This window comes from Fukomys damarensis, unplaced genomic scaffold (genome assembly GCF_012274545.1).
Source record: "Fukomys damarensis isolate Sample0158 unplaced genomic scaffold, DMR_v1.0_HiC HiC_scaffold_28, whole genome shotgun sequence".
NCBI classification, from domain to species: domain Eukaryota; kingdom Metazoa; phylum Chordata; class Mammalia; order Rodentia; family Bathyergidae; genus Fukomys; species Fukomys damarensis.
This window is the reverse complement of record NW_022900940.1, coordinates 22,188,893-22,207,671: the sequence shown is the minus strand read 5'-3', so window position 1 is coordinate 22,207,671 and position 18,779 is coordinate 22,188,893. Positions and strand designations below refer to the sequence as shown.

The following is an 18,779-nucleotide window of genomic DNA, read 5'->3' as shown; positions in this document are numbered from 1 at the left end:
CGGAGTCAAAATACTTGTGTTTTTGCTGGCACTGAGTGTTTTAGTGGAGCAGCGGGTGAAATGGAAGGGACTGGGAACCTGGGCTCCACGGGAGTGCTATGTGAGTGCCACCTGTGTGGCCGGGAGCACATTCCTTGTCCTGTGTGGTAGTCTGGCTTTTACATACGCTCAAGACCCAGCTCACAGGCCGCCACCTCCTCCTCGAATCCTCGAAGCCTTCCCTGCTCTGGGATGAAGCTCGGCCTTGCTGGCCGTGCCCTCTCCCTTGTGTCCTGTGGTGTGCATTGTTGTCTTTTCTCAGCCAGATTGACAGTCCTTGAGGACAAGCTCTGTCTCGTTCTGTCTGCACCTTTCCCAGGGGACCCCCTCTTCCTGTGTTCCAGCAGCTTCCCAGGGCCTAGTCCCATGCTGGGCACACACATGTAGAAGTGAAATTTCAACTTTCCAGTACCCTCTGTGGAATTATTATAGTATTATATTTGTGCACATTTTATTTTTCCAGGGGCAGGGGGGACAGGTAGACGTTTTCTTCCCATGAGGGCCAGGTAGAAAATGTTCTAGGCTTTGTGGGCTGCATGGACTCTAGGGTAACTGTACTTACCTGTGATAGCTCAGTAGCATCGCCCACGTATGGAAATGAGTGGGTGTGATTGGGTTCCCATGAAACAGTGCATACAAAAGCAGTCTGTGGTCCCTCAGATCATGTGTCAGCTCCTGAAGGCACAGGCTCTGTGTCTAATTTGCCTGTGCCCAGCGGAGGCCATGCAGAGTGAGTACTTCATAAATATTCACTTAGAGATTATTAAATCAAACAAAAAGCTGAACCCTGAGCTGCGCATACTCAGACCAGCATTTCAATTCCTGAGCCACACTCGAGAACTGCATGAGTCCCCAGAGTGGACCAGGGTGTTTATTATGGCACAAAACACTTCGTGCCAACTGGCAGAAGAGGGGATGAATAAATCACACTCTAGCCAGCCTGTGGAATACTGTGCAGCAATTCGAGTGAATGTGCTATCTGTAAAAATGTGAATGCACCTCACAACCCTGATGTAAATGGAGACAAAGAAGCTAGACACAAAAGATGGCCTGTTGAACAGTTTCACACGTAGAAAGTTTAAAGACAAGTAACACTGGTCTGTGCTGTGAGAGGTGAAGACACTGGTGGCCTTTGGTGGGGGAGGTGTCTGAAAGGGGTCCCGGGGATCAAACTGGGGACCTTACACGTGCAAAGTAGGCAGCCGAACCACTGAGCTAAATCCTCTCCCCCGCCCCTGGCAAACTTTCTGGGGCACAGGTTGCACTGTATTTGGGGGTCAGGGAGCTGGCCCTGTGTGTATGTTCAGAATACTGCGAAAATTTATCAAGCAGTACATTTTGTATACTTTCTGTATGAGTGCATTCAGTTTTAATAAAACAACCCAAAGACAAAGTAGTCTGTCCAAACTGTGTTTCACCCAAGACTGTTATCAGCCATTGTGAGTCTCTGGCTGATGCGCCTGTACCCCTTTGTTCTGTAAATGGGAGCATACAAGGCCTGTCCCTTTTGTCTTCTGCCCTGATACAGGAGAGCCAGGGCTGGGCCCCTTAAGGTAGAGCCCATGTCCTCCATGCACACCCCACCCCGCATCCTCACCCACAGGGTGTCATAACGACGTCCCGGGCTTTACTGTCTCCTGTGCAGAACATTGTCGCCGTGGGAGCCGGCTTCTGTGATGGCCTCCGCTGCGGAGACAACACCAAAGCTGCCGTTATCCGCCTGGGCCTCATGGAGATGATCTCTTTCGCCAGGCTCTTCTGCAAGGGCCAGGTGTCCACAGCCACCTTCCTGGAGAGCTGCGGGGTGGCTGACCTGATCACCACCTGCTACGGAGGGCGGAACCGCAGGGTGGCAGAGGCATTCGCCAGAACGGGAAAGGTAGCTCCCCACACTCCCATCCCTCTGTCTCCTCCCCTCAAAGGTCAGTGTTGTCCCTGTTCTTTGCTCACCTGAGTGCTTTCAAGGGACTCCTCTGGTCTTTGTATGTCGTTATCTTTCTTTGGATTACAGCAGGGATTGAAGCCCTCCTCCCCGTATTTCCTCTAGAAATAAATGGTTCTCTTCTCTTTACTCTGGATTGTTCTTATACTTTGCTTTTAAGACCATTGAAGAGCTGGAGAAGGAGATGCTAAATGGGCAGAAGCTCCAAGGACCTCAGACTTCTGCGGAAGTATACCGCATCCTCAAACAGAAGGGACTCACTGACAAGTAAGCCCACTCCCCGCCATCATCTGTGACGGCAGCTCCCAGCAGAGGAGAGCCACTGTTTGACAGATGGACCTAGAACTTTACTCGTTTACTTGAGTCTTCTCTGTGATGTGAATGTCTGTGGTGGGAAATACCTACCTACCCCAAATACAGGTGTTTACCCAGTACAAGCCTCAACTTCAGTGAGAAGATCTATAAGGATTATCAAAGTATAAAGATTCTAGTTTGTCCTGTAGGACGTTCAGGAAGAGCTATATGCCATAAGTTTAAATTTTTAAAAAATAACTACTTTTTTTAAAATAAAAAGATAAAGCTATGTATAAGCCTCAACTTCAGTGAGAAGATCTATAAGGATTATCAAAGTATAATAAAGATTCTAGTTTGTCCTGTAGGACGTTCAGGAAGAGCTACATGCCATAAGTTTAAATTTTTAAAAAATAACTACTTTTTTTAAAATAAAAAGATAAAGCTATGTGAATAAAATATCAGACAATTCAGAAAACAAGGAAAGACAAGCTGTCCCAGAATTCTGCTGTCCAGAGGAGAAGGCTGGGTGTCAGCCTTGCCATCTCTGTGTTGTGTGGATGACTGGCCAGCTGGGTTTGTCTTCTTCTTCCCTTCTGGGCCAGGCCTGGGTAAGGTGGGCTGGTCAGCTGATTGACCACCTGATTGAGGAGTAAGCCCTGCAGCACCACAAGCCACCTAACCTCCCGAGGCCACTGTCTGGCCCTGCCTCACACAACCCTTCATCCTGCTGAGTTACTAAGCTCCTCCCCAGGACTGTGATGCCAGCACCACCTTATTCAGCCTTGCACAGCATACCATTTTGGCCAGCTTTCTGTCAAGGTAACACATACTTAAGATAAATCAACATAAGAAGGAATTGTTTACTTTGGCTTAAGGTGTCAGAAGTTTCAGTCCATGATCACTTAGCACTATCACTTTGGGACTTTGGCAGCGATGTACATCTTGGATAGAACATACGGCAGAGGAGACTGTTCGCCTCATGGAGACTGGGAGGAAAAGAGAGATAGGAAGGGGCCAGGATTCATATCCTTTTCAAGGGCACACCCCCAGTGACTTAGCTGCCTCTCGCTAGGCCCCTCCTCTTAAAGCTTCCATCACAGCTGGTGACCGCCCCTTTAGCACAGAGGCCTTTGGGGCACTTCATATCCAAACTATGGTACTGCATCTCCTGACCTCCCCCTAGTACTCCTTGGGAGAAGGAAGTTTCTCTGTCTGGGATTGCAGTGTGCTGGGAAGCTCTATTGATGCTGCTACTTGGGACTTGATCTAGAGTGTATACTTCTCTTAAGCCAGGAGATGGTTTTCAGGTGATGTCCCTGGGGGCATCTCCTTCACTCTTGCTCAGTCCAACTGTCTACCGGTTCTCACCCTGCACCTCCACCTCACCCTGCACCGAGCTCCCTTCATCCTCTTACCCAGTCAAATTTAGCAGCCACAGAGTTCCCCATGGAAAATTTCAAATGGGTGGAGCATTAATCTTCCCACTAATTTGTACTGTATTTTTCTGAAATGGCTTTTAAAACCAGCCAGGGGAGGTAGAGTTTCATAAACAAGCTACCAGAGGATGGAAAGGATCTTAAATTGTGACTAAGGCAGGCATCTTTGCCATGCGTGGTTTTCCTTCCTGCCTAGTGGACACTACCGTGTGGGTATGTGGTAGGGCTACCTTAAGAACCATTGAGCATTTATCAGGATTTTTATTTTATTTATTGATTAAGTACAATGTGTGCTGGGGCTTGAACTTGTGGTTCTTTTTCTTTAGCCTCCCAAGTAGCTGGAAATTACAGGCATGTGCTGCCATACCTGCTCCGGAAATTTTTTAGTTTTAAATCCTTGGGTGTTTGGTGATGGCAAGAGTCTCCCAAGCAGAATTTTCAAGCGGCCTCTGTGTGCTACCTAGTGGTGCCTTTGTCAGGATTCTGTGGACGGGCAGGTTGGCGGGCACTGGTCTGTAATTGTCATTAGCCCTGCAGGAACGGCACTGGGTGTGGGATGCTGCAGGTGATGGCTGCCTGATGTAAGGTAAAGCTACTCCGAGCACACACCTCCCAGTCATATCCTTTCAGTTCTTCTGACTAAAAATTGAGCCAGGTGCACCTGTGCTGAATGGCGTGAGGCTGGGCTCAAGGTGGCAGCACCTTCTTCAGGGTTGGAGGGGCAATGCCAGGGCCACCCTTTCCAGCCCCTCTTGCCTCCTGATCTGCATGGGCAGAGGCCAGGTTCTTCTGGCAGTCACCCTCTGTGCTGCTCTCACCTTAATGTTTTCATCCCCTACCCTCTTCTTCTTCTGGGCTGTAGAAGAAGTGAGCAGAGGGGGAGCATTCAGGCCTACCTTGTGGTATAAGAGCCACGTGGTCTTGAGCAAGTCATGTTTTTAGCTATTCTGTGCCCCAGTGGGCTTGTCTACAAATTAAAAATTGTGGGAAAATGACCACCATGATCTCTTCTACCATAGCATTCCAACTTGGAGGCCTCTGGCTCTTCCAGAATGAAATACAAGCCTGCAGGTTGGTGTTTGGGCAGCGGCCTGTGGCTACTCCCTGCCCAGCTCTCTAAGGGTCTTCAGGGTATGTCTGTCTGGGTGCCCCTCTTGATTCACTTCTCAAGCCCAGCGCCCTCACTGGCAGCCTTCCCTCTCCACCCAGAAGCCTTCTTCATGTCCTCCCACCACAGGGAACTGTGCCTGCTGGGAACTCACCATGTGGACCTGTGCACAGCAGATGTGTTCTGAAAAGAACCAGACGCGAGTACTTTACTCCTTGCAGTTCACACACAGGCCTCATCACTTCTTTTCCTCCTCCTTTTTTCTTTTACAGCCCATTAAAAATGTAAATCTCATTCCTGGCACACAGGTGACACAAAAACAGGGGACAGGCCAGAAGCGGCTCTGAGGCTGTGGCTTGCCAACCCTGAGTTGAGACAGTATAGACATTTGTGTGCTGTGTACTCATTTATATAAATGTATTATTTTACTTTTAGTCTTCAGCTTTGGAGGGGGAAGCTAGAATGTGCAGAAATGCATGCAGTATAAAGCAAGTCTTGATGTCCGCCGTGGATGTGGGAGTTTCCCAGTTTCTAGGGTACCTTTCCCCGTGGCCTTTTGTTTATATGGTGGGCAGGGGCTCTGTGAACTACTCTGTCTCTTGCTTTTCTTCCCCCTGGGTTTTGTTCTGAAGCTCAGACATATCTGCACACAGAGATCTCTTACTTTATGGCTGTGGATTACTCCACTGGATGGAGAAACTAGTTTACTAAGACAGTCTCCTCTCAATATACATTAAAGCTGTTCAGGGTTTTCTGCTATTATAAAGTTTGCTGTAGCAGCCTTTGTGTGTGTGCATGTGTGTAAGCGCATCTGAACATAAGGTGTTTGTGTTCACTTACTACAGCTGTCTCATAATGCAGCATTACAGGCTCGGTGGCTTGAACAAGAGAAATGTATTTTCTCCCAGTCATGGAGCCTGAAGGTCTGAGACCAAGATGTTGGCAGGGTCCATGTCTTCAGAGGGCTCTCTCCTTGGCTTGTAGGTGGCTGTCTTCTTCCTGTGTCTTCACATCATCTGGTATCCCTGGCCGTCCTCTCATAAGAGTGCCGCAGTGCCTTCTTTGTCACTTGAGTGCCTCTTGAAAGGCCTGGTGTCCAGACAGCCCATCCCAGGGCCCTTGGGTGAAGACTTCAGCCTGTGAACTTGGCGGGGAGGATTTGGTGTAGCCCCTGGCAGTGTTGCAGGCTCCTGGGGGCTGGGCCTTATTCACAGCCTATACCCCCCCACACACACTGGGCCTGAAGCCTTGGTGGGACGGCTGACTGCTTGGCATATGTCACCTCTTTTCTATGAGGTGTTATCATTTGTCCTCTAACTTTATTTAGAGAATTTCCCAAACAAACCTAATTGGTCTTGTAGCATTTTATGCTATGAAAAATAACATTTAAATGAAGTGTAGTTTATGGCTGAGTGTTGGCTTCGAGTCAGAGACCATGCCTCAGCTTCCTCCACTGTAGAATGGGGAGTCATAGCATTTCCTGTGCATGGGTTGGCTGGGAGGAGTGAGTGAGTTTCTTGACTAGAAATCCCCCTCCCACACACCCTCCACAGCTCATTAACGTTGCTTCTACAGAACACATTTTGGAAATGCTGGTTTTAAAAGCTGGAAGCACTTGCAGCTGTGGAGGGAGCATGGAGGTGAACTCGGTGACATTGGCTCCGTGACTGTGGATGAGAATCTGTGTGATCCTTGTGCCTCCCCTGGAACCTCAAGGTGGCAGCAGCAGCTCCAAGTGTGACACTCACACAGCTGCACTTGGGAAGAGCGAGAACAGTCGGGGTAGCAGTTTCTCCTCCAGTGCCTCTCAGGGAGAGAAATATCTTCCCCAGAATCCTCAGCAAGAACTAGTTGCTTGGATAATTCTAGGTGGGTTGGGAATGGTTTTAGGTAGCCAATTAGCACGTGCCATGCTGCTTTGGGGACATACACTTTGTTCTCATCTTAGGAACAGGGCAACTAAGTCATGGAAGCACAAAAGTGGGAGAGCTGAAATTTCTAGGCTCTATGTTGAATTCACAAGAATTATTCAACCAATACTCGCTGAGGACCTGCCCCTTGCTGGGTACTATGCCAGGCACTGAGGGTACAGCAATGAACAAAGTGGTCTCAGCTCTCTGCACAGGGAGCTTAGGCCCGTCCGTGAGCCAAGCCCATCCTGTGGCTGTGTTTTGAAGCTGTCGTTGCACACACCCACTTGGTATGTAAGTACCAAGGTCCTTACATACACTTGATATGGAAGGCGTCTGATACACCGGCCCACGTGCCCAGCCAACTTACCAAGGTCCTTACATACACTTGATATGGAAGGCGTCTGATACACCGGCCCACGTGCCCAGCCGCATTTCACAGGTGGGGAAACCGTGTCAGAGGCTGTGTAAAACTTGCCCAGAGTGTACAGGCTGAGGAGTCCTTACCTTAAAAACCTCCTACGATGGACTCTCATAAAGTTACATGATGTCCTAGGACTGTTTTTTCTTAAATTGTCATTAAAGGATTCTACTCAGATAATTTCGGAGTGGCCTTTGTGGCTGTATTGATTTTTGTCAAGCTCATTTTGCGTGTGTGTGTGTGTGTGTGTGTGTGTGTGTGTGTGTGTGTTAAAAAGCCTTATTGAAATTATATCTCTAGTAATTTCTGCCCCTCCCAAAAAAACTTTCTGAGCCAGCTGTACTCTGGGATATTCATTCCCCTTTCTTGCGATGGATTATTAGCCCACCCCTTTGTACCCTTATCCATTTCATCCATTTCATACTTTCACTTCTGTGTGGAAGAAAAGGCAGAATAAATCAGGCTTCCAGCATGAGATCTAACTTTGCTAACTATGAGCCCTAACTTGGACCCTTGCAGGAGTGCTCCTGACCTGGGTTATTTATGGTGATGTTGAGGCTGCCTCATTGTCATTGACAGATGATCCTTTTTAAGAGAAGGGAGGGCAATATCTCCTTGCCATTAAAAATTCATTCTCCAATCTTTTAAAACAGTGACAGAAACTTGGATTCATCCCCAAACTTGGCCGTGATGCTGAGCCACAACTCTTTCTGTAAATGAACCACCATGTGCCAGGGGGGTTAACCAACCATGCGACTTGTGTGACCGTGTGCTGCCGGCTTACCAGGCAGAGGGTGGTCTAGGTGGTCCCAGGGTCCGGCAAGTGCACTGCAGAACAGAGGCTCTGCACTCTGCAAACCAAATAATAAAGGACTGCAGAAAGTGGTCCCTGTGGTTTTCAAAGTAGCATACAGTACTTCACTGTACTGTTGAGCAACACAGAAAAATGGATCTGTTCTAGGAGATAAACCAGATGGCCTGACCTTGTCTTTTCCCATTTGCTCCCACCCAGGTTTCCACTGTTTACTGCAGTGTATCAGATCTGCTACGAAGGCAGACCCATCTCAGAGATGCTGTCCTGTCTCCAGAGCCATCCAGAGCACACCTAAAGTGAATCATGTATGAGCCTGGGGACCATTCTGCCTCTCCCATGTGGAAGCCAAGACTTGGCAACAAGATGTTTGCTTGACTGTACTCTCATCGTGGATATGTATGAATTATTATAAGTTCATTTTTTAATTAGGAGAGGCAATTATTGGCCAACAGCTAAACACTGGACAACAACTAATACACAAGTGAACACGTGTGTGTGCGTGTGTGTGTGTGTGTGTGTGTGTGTGCACGTACATATATTCTTTGTTTATTCTCCAAGTGCTTCTATGAACCAAAATTATATGTCCTTTTTAAATAGGTTGCATTTTAAATTTCCCCACTATGTAGTCTATATGATTGGCATTATCTCAGCTAAATTTTTTAGGTGTAATTCATATGTATTTTAATGGAAGAATTATTTGTTCTCATTTTTTGATGATAAATTTAACCAGCATTAAAATGGTGGAGTGAATCGAGGAGAAAATGTGTTCAAAGATCACCATATTTAAACACTATCTAAAAGCCAGCATAATCAACTACTTTGATTGTGGGTTGATCTTTTTTCAGAAATTAGATGTTTTAAATTAGAAATCCATATTTTCTCTTGCTGCAGTTTCCTGCATTCTTTAGGCACCTTTCTCTTCATTAGCTGCAAGAATGTGCTTCTGTAAAGATGCAGCAGTCGCAGAAGTTATAAACTCACCTGAGATTTTCCTGCTGTGAAAGACATGGTCCTCCAACAAACCCCTGCACGATGCTCTGTGTTAGGTGGTGCTTTTTTGCAGATTTATCTTAAACCTCATGAATCCCTGAGAGGAGGCTGCCGTTGTTCCTCTTATAAAATGCAGTCACTGGTCACCGGGTGAGCAGGGACAGCACAAAGAGTCAAGTGCAGCACATTTTCACCCCATTGAGGAGGTGCAGGACCTTCTAAGCCATGCCCAGACATACCTGACCTCAATCTCATGGGTTGTGGCAAATGTCCATGCAGCCTCTCTTGAGGCTAGAGGAGGGCTTCCTGCTGCTGGGAATTGTGTAGGTCAAGGCCTCGATGGTCACCATTCCAAGCATGCTCCCCAGTCCAACAGCATCAGCTTGCCTCTTAGAAGTGCACACTTGGAAGCCAGGTGTGGTGGCACATACCTGGTGTCCCAGCTACTCAGGAGGCTAAGGCAGGAAGATCACAAATTCAAGTCTAGCCTAGACACCTTAGCAATATCCTGCCTCAAATTTTTAAAAAGGCTGGGGTGTAGCTCAGGGGTAGAACACTTGCTTAGCATGTGTGAGGCCCTGAGTTCAACTCTAGCACCAGAAAAATAAAAGCAGATTGCCAAGCCCTGCCTCAAACCTCTGTGGTGGCATCTGTTTCAACCCCCTTCTGTGGGTTTCCAATGCTCACTAGAATGTGAGAACCACTGCTGTAGAAAATTCACTGTAACGTGGCCTCAGACCATCTGCCCAGAGTGTCCTGGCTCCAGTGGATGTTCCAGGGTCTCCTGAAAGGTCAGGTGACTTAGAGAAGCTGCACGCACACCCCTCTTGAAGGTGTAGAATGTATGTTAGGATGCCAGTGGAACCTGTTTGCTTAACCAAACAAGCCCCAAACATGTTAGACCTTGGAGATCTTTTGGCAAAGAAACTAGGGAATACTGCGGTCGGTGAAGGTGACATTTGGACAGCTCAAGTAGACCCTGTGAGAAATGAAGATGAACAGCTACCTGTGGTATTGTTAGTTCTGGACTGCACAGCTCAGGTGTGCCATAAATCTTTAACGAGGCTTTAAGGTGACACTGGCAAGTATATAACCAAGTAGATGCCAACCTTGCTGAAACGCACATTATGTGGATAAGTGCTTTTAATTCTAGAATTAAAATGGGAATACTGTACCTTTTTAAATGAGATTGGTTTCAGAATAGTGTTCCACACTTACCTTCATAGCATTCCATAAGTATTTAAAGAACACATGAATGTCACTTATCTATTCATCGTGAATTTGTGAGATTTTTTGCTTCCCCTTCCCCACCCTGGTTTGGTACTTTTTTTTCCCCCCTTCCCTACCTGGAATGACTATAGAAGAGATTTTTGTGGTATTTTAAAACTTATCTGAGACACTTTGGGGACATTTTAAACTCCCTACACAGAAGTGTGTGAAAGCACACAAAATGCTACAAGTTTCAGTGGTTTTAGTGCCATTGTTAAGTCAATCAATTTTACTTCTCTTGATACATTTTTTTAAATTTGTACATAGGTAACAAAGAGTTACTTTTTAAGATATAAAAAGGGCTTGTAAGTTCATTGTGGTGTCTACTAAGGATAATGTGCTGTGAGGAGTTTGGTTTCTGTGTGTTTTGTATATTCTCATCTGCATTCAGCTTCCTACTCTGAGTTTTGAACTGGAGTGTTTTTTTCTTTGCAAATGCCCTCTTCCCACTCTAATGTCTGCTGATTGTACCTCTTGAACATACTTTATAATAACCTACACATTATGGAAAAAGGTAAATTTTATAAGTTTATGCTCTACTAATTGTAGATATTTATTACTCTTCGAGTAATCTATTTTTATAACCACTTATGGTCTGTCATTTATTTTGATTCACATTTCTTACTAATCATGGTAATAGGGAGAGAAATACCTTAATTAGAAATGTAATATCTCAGCCAATCTGTGAATGTAAAAACTACACTGTTGCCTTGCTATCATCTACCCTAGTAGTGTGAACAAATCCCTATTTGAAATCCATGCTAGGAGATGGATTTGAGATGGGTTTTTTGTTTAATTCTTTAATGATAACATGGCCAGTGGCATTGGCTCAAGGAAGATGTTGTGGCAAGGTGCAGTGTGCAGAAGGAACTCTGATTTTTCCACCGGTGTGAATTTTCTGGGATTTTACTTACATGTATACTGTAATTGTTTACAGACCATAGGTGGATGGATAATTTAAAAGCTTGATTTAATAAACATTTAACCCCCACACCTGTGCTGTGGATCCTTTTTTTTTTTTTATCAGCCTCTGTATCAGTCACTGCTTACTAGAGAAACAGAGTTAATGCAAGATACACAGATATATAAGAACTTACAAGATTGGTTTACAGTGGTAGCCCACAGAGGTGTGGAAAAGTACAAAAGAGCTCTCTGTGTACTGGAGATCTGAAGGATCCAGTGGAGGGTCTGGAGCTACTCTCGTGTCCTGGGCAAGTCTGTATCAAGAGGCTGAAGGGTCTGCACCTGGAAGGCAGGAGATGATGTCCAAGGTGAAGGTAAACACTGGAGCTCCTCCAAAGAAACAAGTGATCCTTCCTTCTTCATTTTCCCTTCATGGTATTCGGGCAGCAACCTCTTGGTTGCTGTCACTCACACCCAGCATGGGTCTTCTGTCTTCAATAAATCCCTTCAGCCACACTCAGAACCATTCCCATCCAACAGTTGGATGTTATACTCAATTTGACACAATCAGTTAATTGCCACAGCTTAATTAATAGCCAGCTCTTTTTTAAAAATTCTGATTTGTGTGTCATTACCAATATCAAAGGTACTTTGTAAAAGAAAGACCTTAGCTCTTATTTCAGTCTTCAAACACATCTGTTTCCATTTCTGACTTTTTGAGACAGGGCCTCTCCCTGTGTTGCCCAGGTGGTCTCCAACTCCTGAGCTGAAGCCATTCTTCTACCTGAATTTCCTGAGTAGCTGGGACTACAGGTATGTGCCACTGTGCCTGGCCTCGTGATATTTTTACACGTTGTGATTGTTGATGGAGATTTTCTAGTGCCAGTCATGAGGTGGGATGAATGAACTTGAAATCCCGTCTTCCCTATACCCAAATACCTAGAAAAGCTAGGGCTTTTCTAGATAAGCAGGGCTGATCTTACCAAGCTGGGAGGGAAATCCCCAGGAGCCTGCAGCAGACAGGGACAGATTGTGAGAGCAGTGAAGTTTATGGTAGAGGCCACACTGGGGAAATAATGGACTAAGAAAACCCAGGTATGGCACAAACAAGCTGGGCTCCAGGTAAAGAATCATGTTTCTCCAGAAGATTTTTCATCTGGGATTCAGCATCACAAATAGAATTGAGATTTCAATTTTTATATCCATGAAACCATAAGAAAAAATTACATAGAAATTGGAACCTAGGTCAGAAATACCAGTAGATAACTAATGGAAGCAAACACTGGCCACTGAGAAATCCTCTTCCCATCCAGGATCTGTGAGCTTCCTAAAAATAAAGCCCCACTGAATATGCTCTTAAAATAAATTACAAAACAGTGATACATTAATTCATTGTGGAGTGAAAGTAAATAGATTTTCAAAACAAGAATTAGACCCCAAGGATTTCAGATAATTGAGTAACAAAGATAGATGCTTTAAAACATATTTTTAAAACTAGACATAAAAAATAGATTTAAGTAATATTTATCAAGAATGAATAGTGTTACAATGTCCACCCTAGTCAAAATGGTCTACAAATTCAGTGCAGTTTTACCAAAACACAAATGACATTGTTCACAGGACTATGAGCGAATCCTAAGACTCCTATAGAATCACAAAAAACCCTAAACAGCCGGAGCAATTTTAAGCAAAAAAGAACAAAAGAAACACTAGACTACTTCACTTTAAAATATATTACAAAACCACAGTAACTAAATCAGTATGGTATTGACATAAAAACAGACTCAAAAGAGGGGCCAGGGATTTAGCTCAGTGAGCCACTGTGTCTGGCTTGCAAGTGTAAGGTCCTGAGTTCAATCCCCAGTGCCAGGGAAAAACAAACAAACAAACAAACAAAAAAAACCCTCAAAGACCAGTGGAACAGAACAGAGACCTCAACAGTAGACTCATGCATCTTCAGCCAACTGATTTTTCAATGAAGGTGTGAGAACATACATGGGAGAAAGGACAGTCATTTCCATAAACGGTGCTGGGAAAATTGAATATGCACACACAGAAGAATGAAACTAGACCCTGTCCCTTACCAAATAGAAAAGTCAACTCAAAATGGATACAGACTTTAAGACATGAAGCTAAAAGAAAATGGGAAATGCTTCAGGAAACAGAGTAAAGAGATAACCTACACAGTGGTAGAGGCATTTGCAAACTATAAGTGACAAGCAGTTAATATCCAAAACATAAGAAAGAATTCAATACTAAAATAATGGGCAATAGAGCAAAATTGACATTTGTTAAAACATACAAATGTCCAACAGGTGTATGAAGTAATACTCAATATCACTGATCCCAAAAATGCAAATGAAAACCACAGTTGCAAAATGGGTGGCAGCAGGGGGGACTGGGTAGATTTTTATTTATTATATTTATATATATTTTTTGTACTGGGATTGAACTCAGGACCTTGCACTTGCAAGGCAGGCAGTGGTGGCACCGCTAAGCTAAATCCCTGGCCCATCGGGTAGATTTTTAAAGGAACCTATTATACCTATTTTATAGTTGCACAATTGAAAATAGCTAAATCTTGGAAGCAGCCTATATGCCCATCAATAGATGAGTGAATCAAGTAAGTGTGGTGTTTGTGCATAATACCCAACCACACAGAAGGGTACATGTGAGTCATTTGTAGGAAAATAGATGTAGCTTTAAGCCATGATGAAATCATGAAATAAATCATGGTTTAAATATTGCATGGTTTCTCATATGAGAACTACAAAGCATAAATAATTTAAAAAGCAAAATAAAAGATGATAGGTTATAGAAAACCAGGAGGTAGATCTTTTTGCAGATGGGAAGGGAATCTAGGAATGGAGGAAGGAGAGGGGAAAGGGAAGTAAAAAGGATTAAGCTGGAACACATACATGTACCAACTACCTATGATGAATGTATTTATTATGTGTCACAAACAGGTACTGATAAAATAATTCACTGCAGGGCGGGGCGTTTAGCTCAGTGGTTCTGTTGACTGCCTCGTAAGCACAAAGTCCTGAGTTCAGTCCCCGGTACAATAATAATAATTCACTGCCATAAATCAAGCAGGTGAAGCACTTAAATAAATAGAACCCATGAGAACATGTAGGAATGAATATATTCATTTGAGTTGTCATTGGACAAATAGATTCAAGTATAGATTTGTGGAGGTGGAGGAGGAACTAACAAACTGGAAATAGAAGTGAAGGTATAAAGAAAGTAGCAAAAAATTTTTTGAATTTAAGAGGTAAGTTCAGGATAAGAAGATTCAGCCTACATCTGCTAGGAGCTACCGAAAAATAGGCAGAGGCAATTTGCAGAGAAGGAAAAGCAGGCTGAAATTGTCCAGAATTAATGGCATACATTCTGTTGTATGTAATTTTTCATAACATATGACTATGATTAAGTTAATAGTGAATGTTTTATTTTGAAGAAATAAGTTGTGTAAAGAATCTGTACACATAGTAGTCTCCTAATTTGCTGAAGCTCTAATTGGTTCGAGTTGCTGACGCAAGCCACGTTCCGGTTGGTGGGAATGGGACTGATGCCAACAAGCTCCAGGATTAACACTTGTTTCCTTGACCCTGGAGAAGTGGTTCCAAGGTGGTGATGTCTTCAAGTTATCTTCCTTCTTTCAAAAGCTTTTAATTAGAACAGTCATTAGATCGTAGATAAAGCCGTGTGCCAGCTGCCATCTCAGAAAACCATGACTGGCTGAAATGAAAAAGGAGTAGCTCTTCAGCTCCTCCTCAAAACTTAAGGAATTCCACTCTGAATATTACACATTGTGAGTAAAATAGCTCCACTGGAAAAGTACTTTATCATTGCACTTAATGCATCCTGTCATTTGTCAAGTGGGTACTATTTGACTTGTTGCCAATAGAAGTGATTTCATGCTATAAAGCGCTGTTTGCAGTTCTTTTTTGTTACTGCACGTATTTATTTTTAAATACTTTCTGAATAGGTAGCACAGTCACTAGGTTCAAAAATAAAGCCCATTTCCCAAATAGCTACTGTTATTATTTCTAATGTTCTAGCATTTTGTTTTATATACATAAGCATATATGTGTGTGTTTACATAAAATAGAGCTCAATACACACATAATTCCATACCTCACTTTTCTCACTTGACAAGCTTTCATTTTAGTTGCTTTTTAACAACTGTGTTTGACTTTTTCTTTTGAAATGATTATGAACTCATACTGTTGACAAAGTAATAGAGACATCCATGTACCTTTCACCTATTTTCTCCTAATATATTAATGCCTGGTTTTTTAAAACTATAGTAACACAAACCCTTATAACACTATTCCAAGCACTTTGCATAGGTGGATTTCCTAAGCCCTCAAATCTATCACCTTGGTGAAATAGCTTGTCCATGACAGAGACAGTAGGACCAGGATTCATAGATCCATAGGATTTGAACCCAGCAGCTCAGCCTAAGAATCTCTTCTTAACTCTTAGGCTACGTTAACTCCTTTTAATTGTGGGCAGTCAAAGTAAAGTGAATTAAACAGAAATTGGAGGGGCGATGGCACAGCTACTTTTAACAATTCTTTTGGCAAACTCATGAATGCACTGTTCATGAATGTGTTATTTTAAGATGGTACTGTTTCTGAAAATTTTATTGTTGTGACTGTTAACTGTGACATGTCATCCTTACTAGGGTAAGACATGTTTAGGAGATTAGTGCTCCGGTTGCCAGGTGTGGGTGGCACCAACCAATAGGCTAGTAGCCTGGAAGGAATAAAAAGGGAAAGAAGGAAAGGCACCTGTTTTTAAAGAGCTCCGGTCTGCCCGAGCGGCGCGTCTTTTGCTGCCATCATCTTTAGACATCAGCCTCTGGTTTCTTCAGCTTTCCAATGCAAACTCGCACCAGTGACTCTCCAGGGACCCTGTAGTCCATTGACCTTGGACTGTGAGACCTCCTTGCTCACTCTTGTTCTTGTTCTGTGGTTTCTGTCTTCTTGGCCTGAGCCACTACTGGACCTTCTGGCTCTGCAGTGCACATGCGGCCATTTTGGACTCTGCCGCCTCTGATCCTGTGAGCCTACCTAAGAGATATTTCCCATCGAGCCTATTCCTCCAAGAGTCCTAACCAGTACAACAGTTCTAATATGGAAGATCTCTCATATCACTTTATTTTACTTATTTATTTATTTATTTTTGGTACTGGGGATCAAACTCTGGTCCTCGTGCTTGTGAGGCAGGCAGCGAAACCACTGAGCTAAATCCCCGCATCCCCCCACCCCATATCACTTTAATACATCGTAATTGTGACTTTTCGTTAAACTTGCCAAGGACTCGTAGGTGTTTCCTATGTGCTCCTTATTATAATCATTGCTATAATAAACACTGCACACGTGTGTCTGCTTACTTATATGAATAACCCTTTTTATATATAAAATCCTGAAGTGGAATTGCTGGCTCAGTGGTGTGTGTTGTGTGTTGGCACACACATACATACACACACACTTTTGATCCCAGCCCATTTTAAATTTTATTTTGAGGCAGGTCCTGAAAAGTTGCCCAGGTTGGCCTTGAATTAGTAATCCTGCTGCCTCAGTCTCCCAAATTGCTTAGATTAAGCAGATGAGATTACAAGCTGTGCCACCATGCCCGGCTAATGTTTTATATTTTAAACACTGCCAAATTCCCCCTTCAAAAGGATGGCTGAATTTATGCCTCTGACCTTACTTTTCAAAATTACCTTATAGGAATTCCTGATGAATAAACAAATACATAAATGAGTCTCAAAGATGTGAAACTTTATATTTGTCAAGACTGTAGAGAGCTGGGGATTTAGCTCTGTGGTGCTACTGCCTGCCTTGCATAAGCCTCTCCTGCCAGTTTCACTATAAAAAGTTAAAAGTTTGTTTTACAAAACTACAGTTTTGTTGAAGCAACTGTTTTACTAATAGTTGCAATAGTGGTGCTGAAAGTCTGTAGTCATGGAATGGTTTGTGTTAGGGTGATGTTAACAAGAAATGTTGAGACAAGAAACCATTTTTTTAAACCATAAATTCACTGTTTAGGCAAAACCCCAGAAGGCCCTTGTTTTAAAAAATGGCTGAATTGGTTTAAGATGCTTTTCTAGGGAGTCTCATCCCCATGAACTGGGACCCTTGAGTCCACCAGAGGGCACTCCCCATAGATGACATTTCCCTGGGCAACGGACATCTTGTTAAAAAAAATAGCATCATTATTCTTGTGACCTTTGATCAAGTTTTTAGGTGGATACATATTTATGACCTGAGCTGAGTTAGTGCCAGGGAAGCCTCCAATGTCAAAGTTTGGTTCTAACTTTTAACTCAGTCTGTGCCACAAATTTTGGTGGGCAGCAGTGTCACTTCCATCCTCTTAGACATCTAGCTGAATTTTGTGGCTTCTGGATCTCATTCCCTTCCTTAGTGCTGGAGACCCACTTACGAACATGTTTGTTTAATTTCTCTATTCTTCTCTCATTCTGACAATGATTTTTCTGACATTAGCAGAGATACTTGCTTCCTGCTTTTTGCTCTTGGGAAACATCCCAGCAACATACCTGGGGAAAGACTTCCACAGTGGCTCTTCCATGCTTTAAGAAGAGCGGTCAGGCATTAAAGGAAAGAGCCTCAGTGTCCTGATCTCTCATCTGGTTTGCCAGTACACTATCTTTGGGTATGGTGCCATTTTGACTGAGAGTCTGTTTACCACTAAGGGAAGTTTGGGCTTCCAGACCCTGACTTGTTCAAGTTCTTCTTCTCTTATTCTGTGTGTGTGTGTGTGTGTGTGTGTGTGTGTGTGTGTGTGTGTGTGTGTGTATGAGGGGGGAAGTCAGTCACTGGGGTTGAATATAGGACCTTCACACTGAGCTACACCCTCAGCCTGTTTTTTGTGACACAGTCTTGCTTAAGTTGCTAAATTGCCCAGGCTGGGTTTGAGATTGCAATCCTCCTGCCTCAGCCTTCCAGAGTTCTGGGATTACAGGGTATAAATTCTTTCTAAGAGCCTATATTGAACTTTTTTGGGTAAATTTATCTTTTTTTCTTAAGAAGAGTTCTCATGCAAATGTTTCTGGCCTCTTAAAACAAGTCCATTCCTATTTTCAGGGATAGAGTCAGGTGTGGATTCAAATTCTGAACTTGTGTGACCTTGTTCCAGTTATTTAACCTACCAGGACCTTCATTTTCTTGTCTATAAATAGCTTACCTCACCAGGCTTATTGAGAAGTCAGAAAACATGTAATTTGCTTTTCATAATTAATTCCTTGATTGTATGTATGATGGGGGAAAGGACGAGTCCCTGTTTGGTTTGAATGGCCTGGGACCTTCTGAAGGAAGCCAGAAAGCATTCTGGACTCCAGATCCAAAGGGGAAGCCAGGCATGATGGCACACACCTCTAGTCCTAAGGAACTTGAAAGGCTGAAGCAGGAGAATCCCTTGAATGCAGGAGTTTGAGTCCAGCCTGGGCAATATAGTGAGATCAGAGGGAAATAAAAGCCCAAGCCCAGAGAGAGCTAAATAGGGTGAAGTGTTCTGGAGGGAGACATACACAGAAGTACACATTTCCTTTCTTTGAGAGTTTATAAATCTTGCATCCCATTTCTCAGGATTTTTTTTTTTTTTTTTTTTTTTTTTTTTTTT

The 18,779-nt window shown here is 43.6% G+C and overlaps 1 protein-coding gene across 1 annotated transcript in view; it reads left to right on the top strand.

Moving 5' to 3' along the window:
- Positions 1–9,802, top strand: part of Gpd1l (glycerol-3-phosphate dehydrogenase 1 like) — a 39,451-nt gene extending 29,649 nt beyond the window's left edge. Inside the window, exons 5-7 of the mRNA XM_033756946.1 lie at positions 1,685–1,918; positions 2,142–2,248; positions 8,163–9,802. Of these exons, the coding sequence (XP_033612837.1) occupies positions 1,685–1,918; positions 2,142–2,248; positions 8,163–8,259 (438 nt within the window). The 3' untranslated portion in view covers positions 8,260–9,802. The remainder of the gene's footprint in view (positions 1–1,684; positions 1,919–2,141; positions 2,249–8,162) is intronic.
- Positions 9,803–18,779: the final 8,977 nt, after the last annotated feature.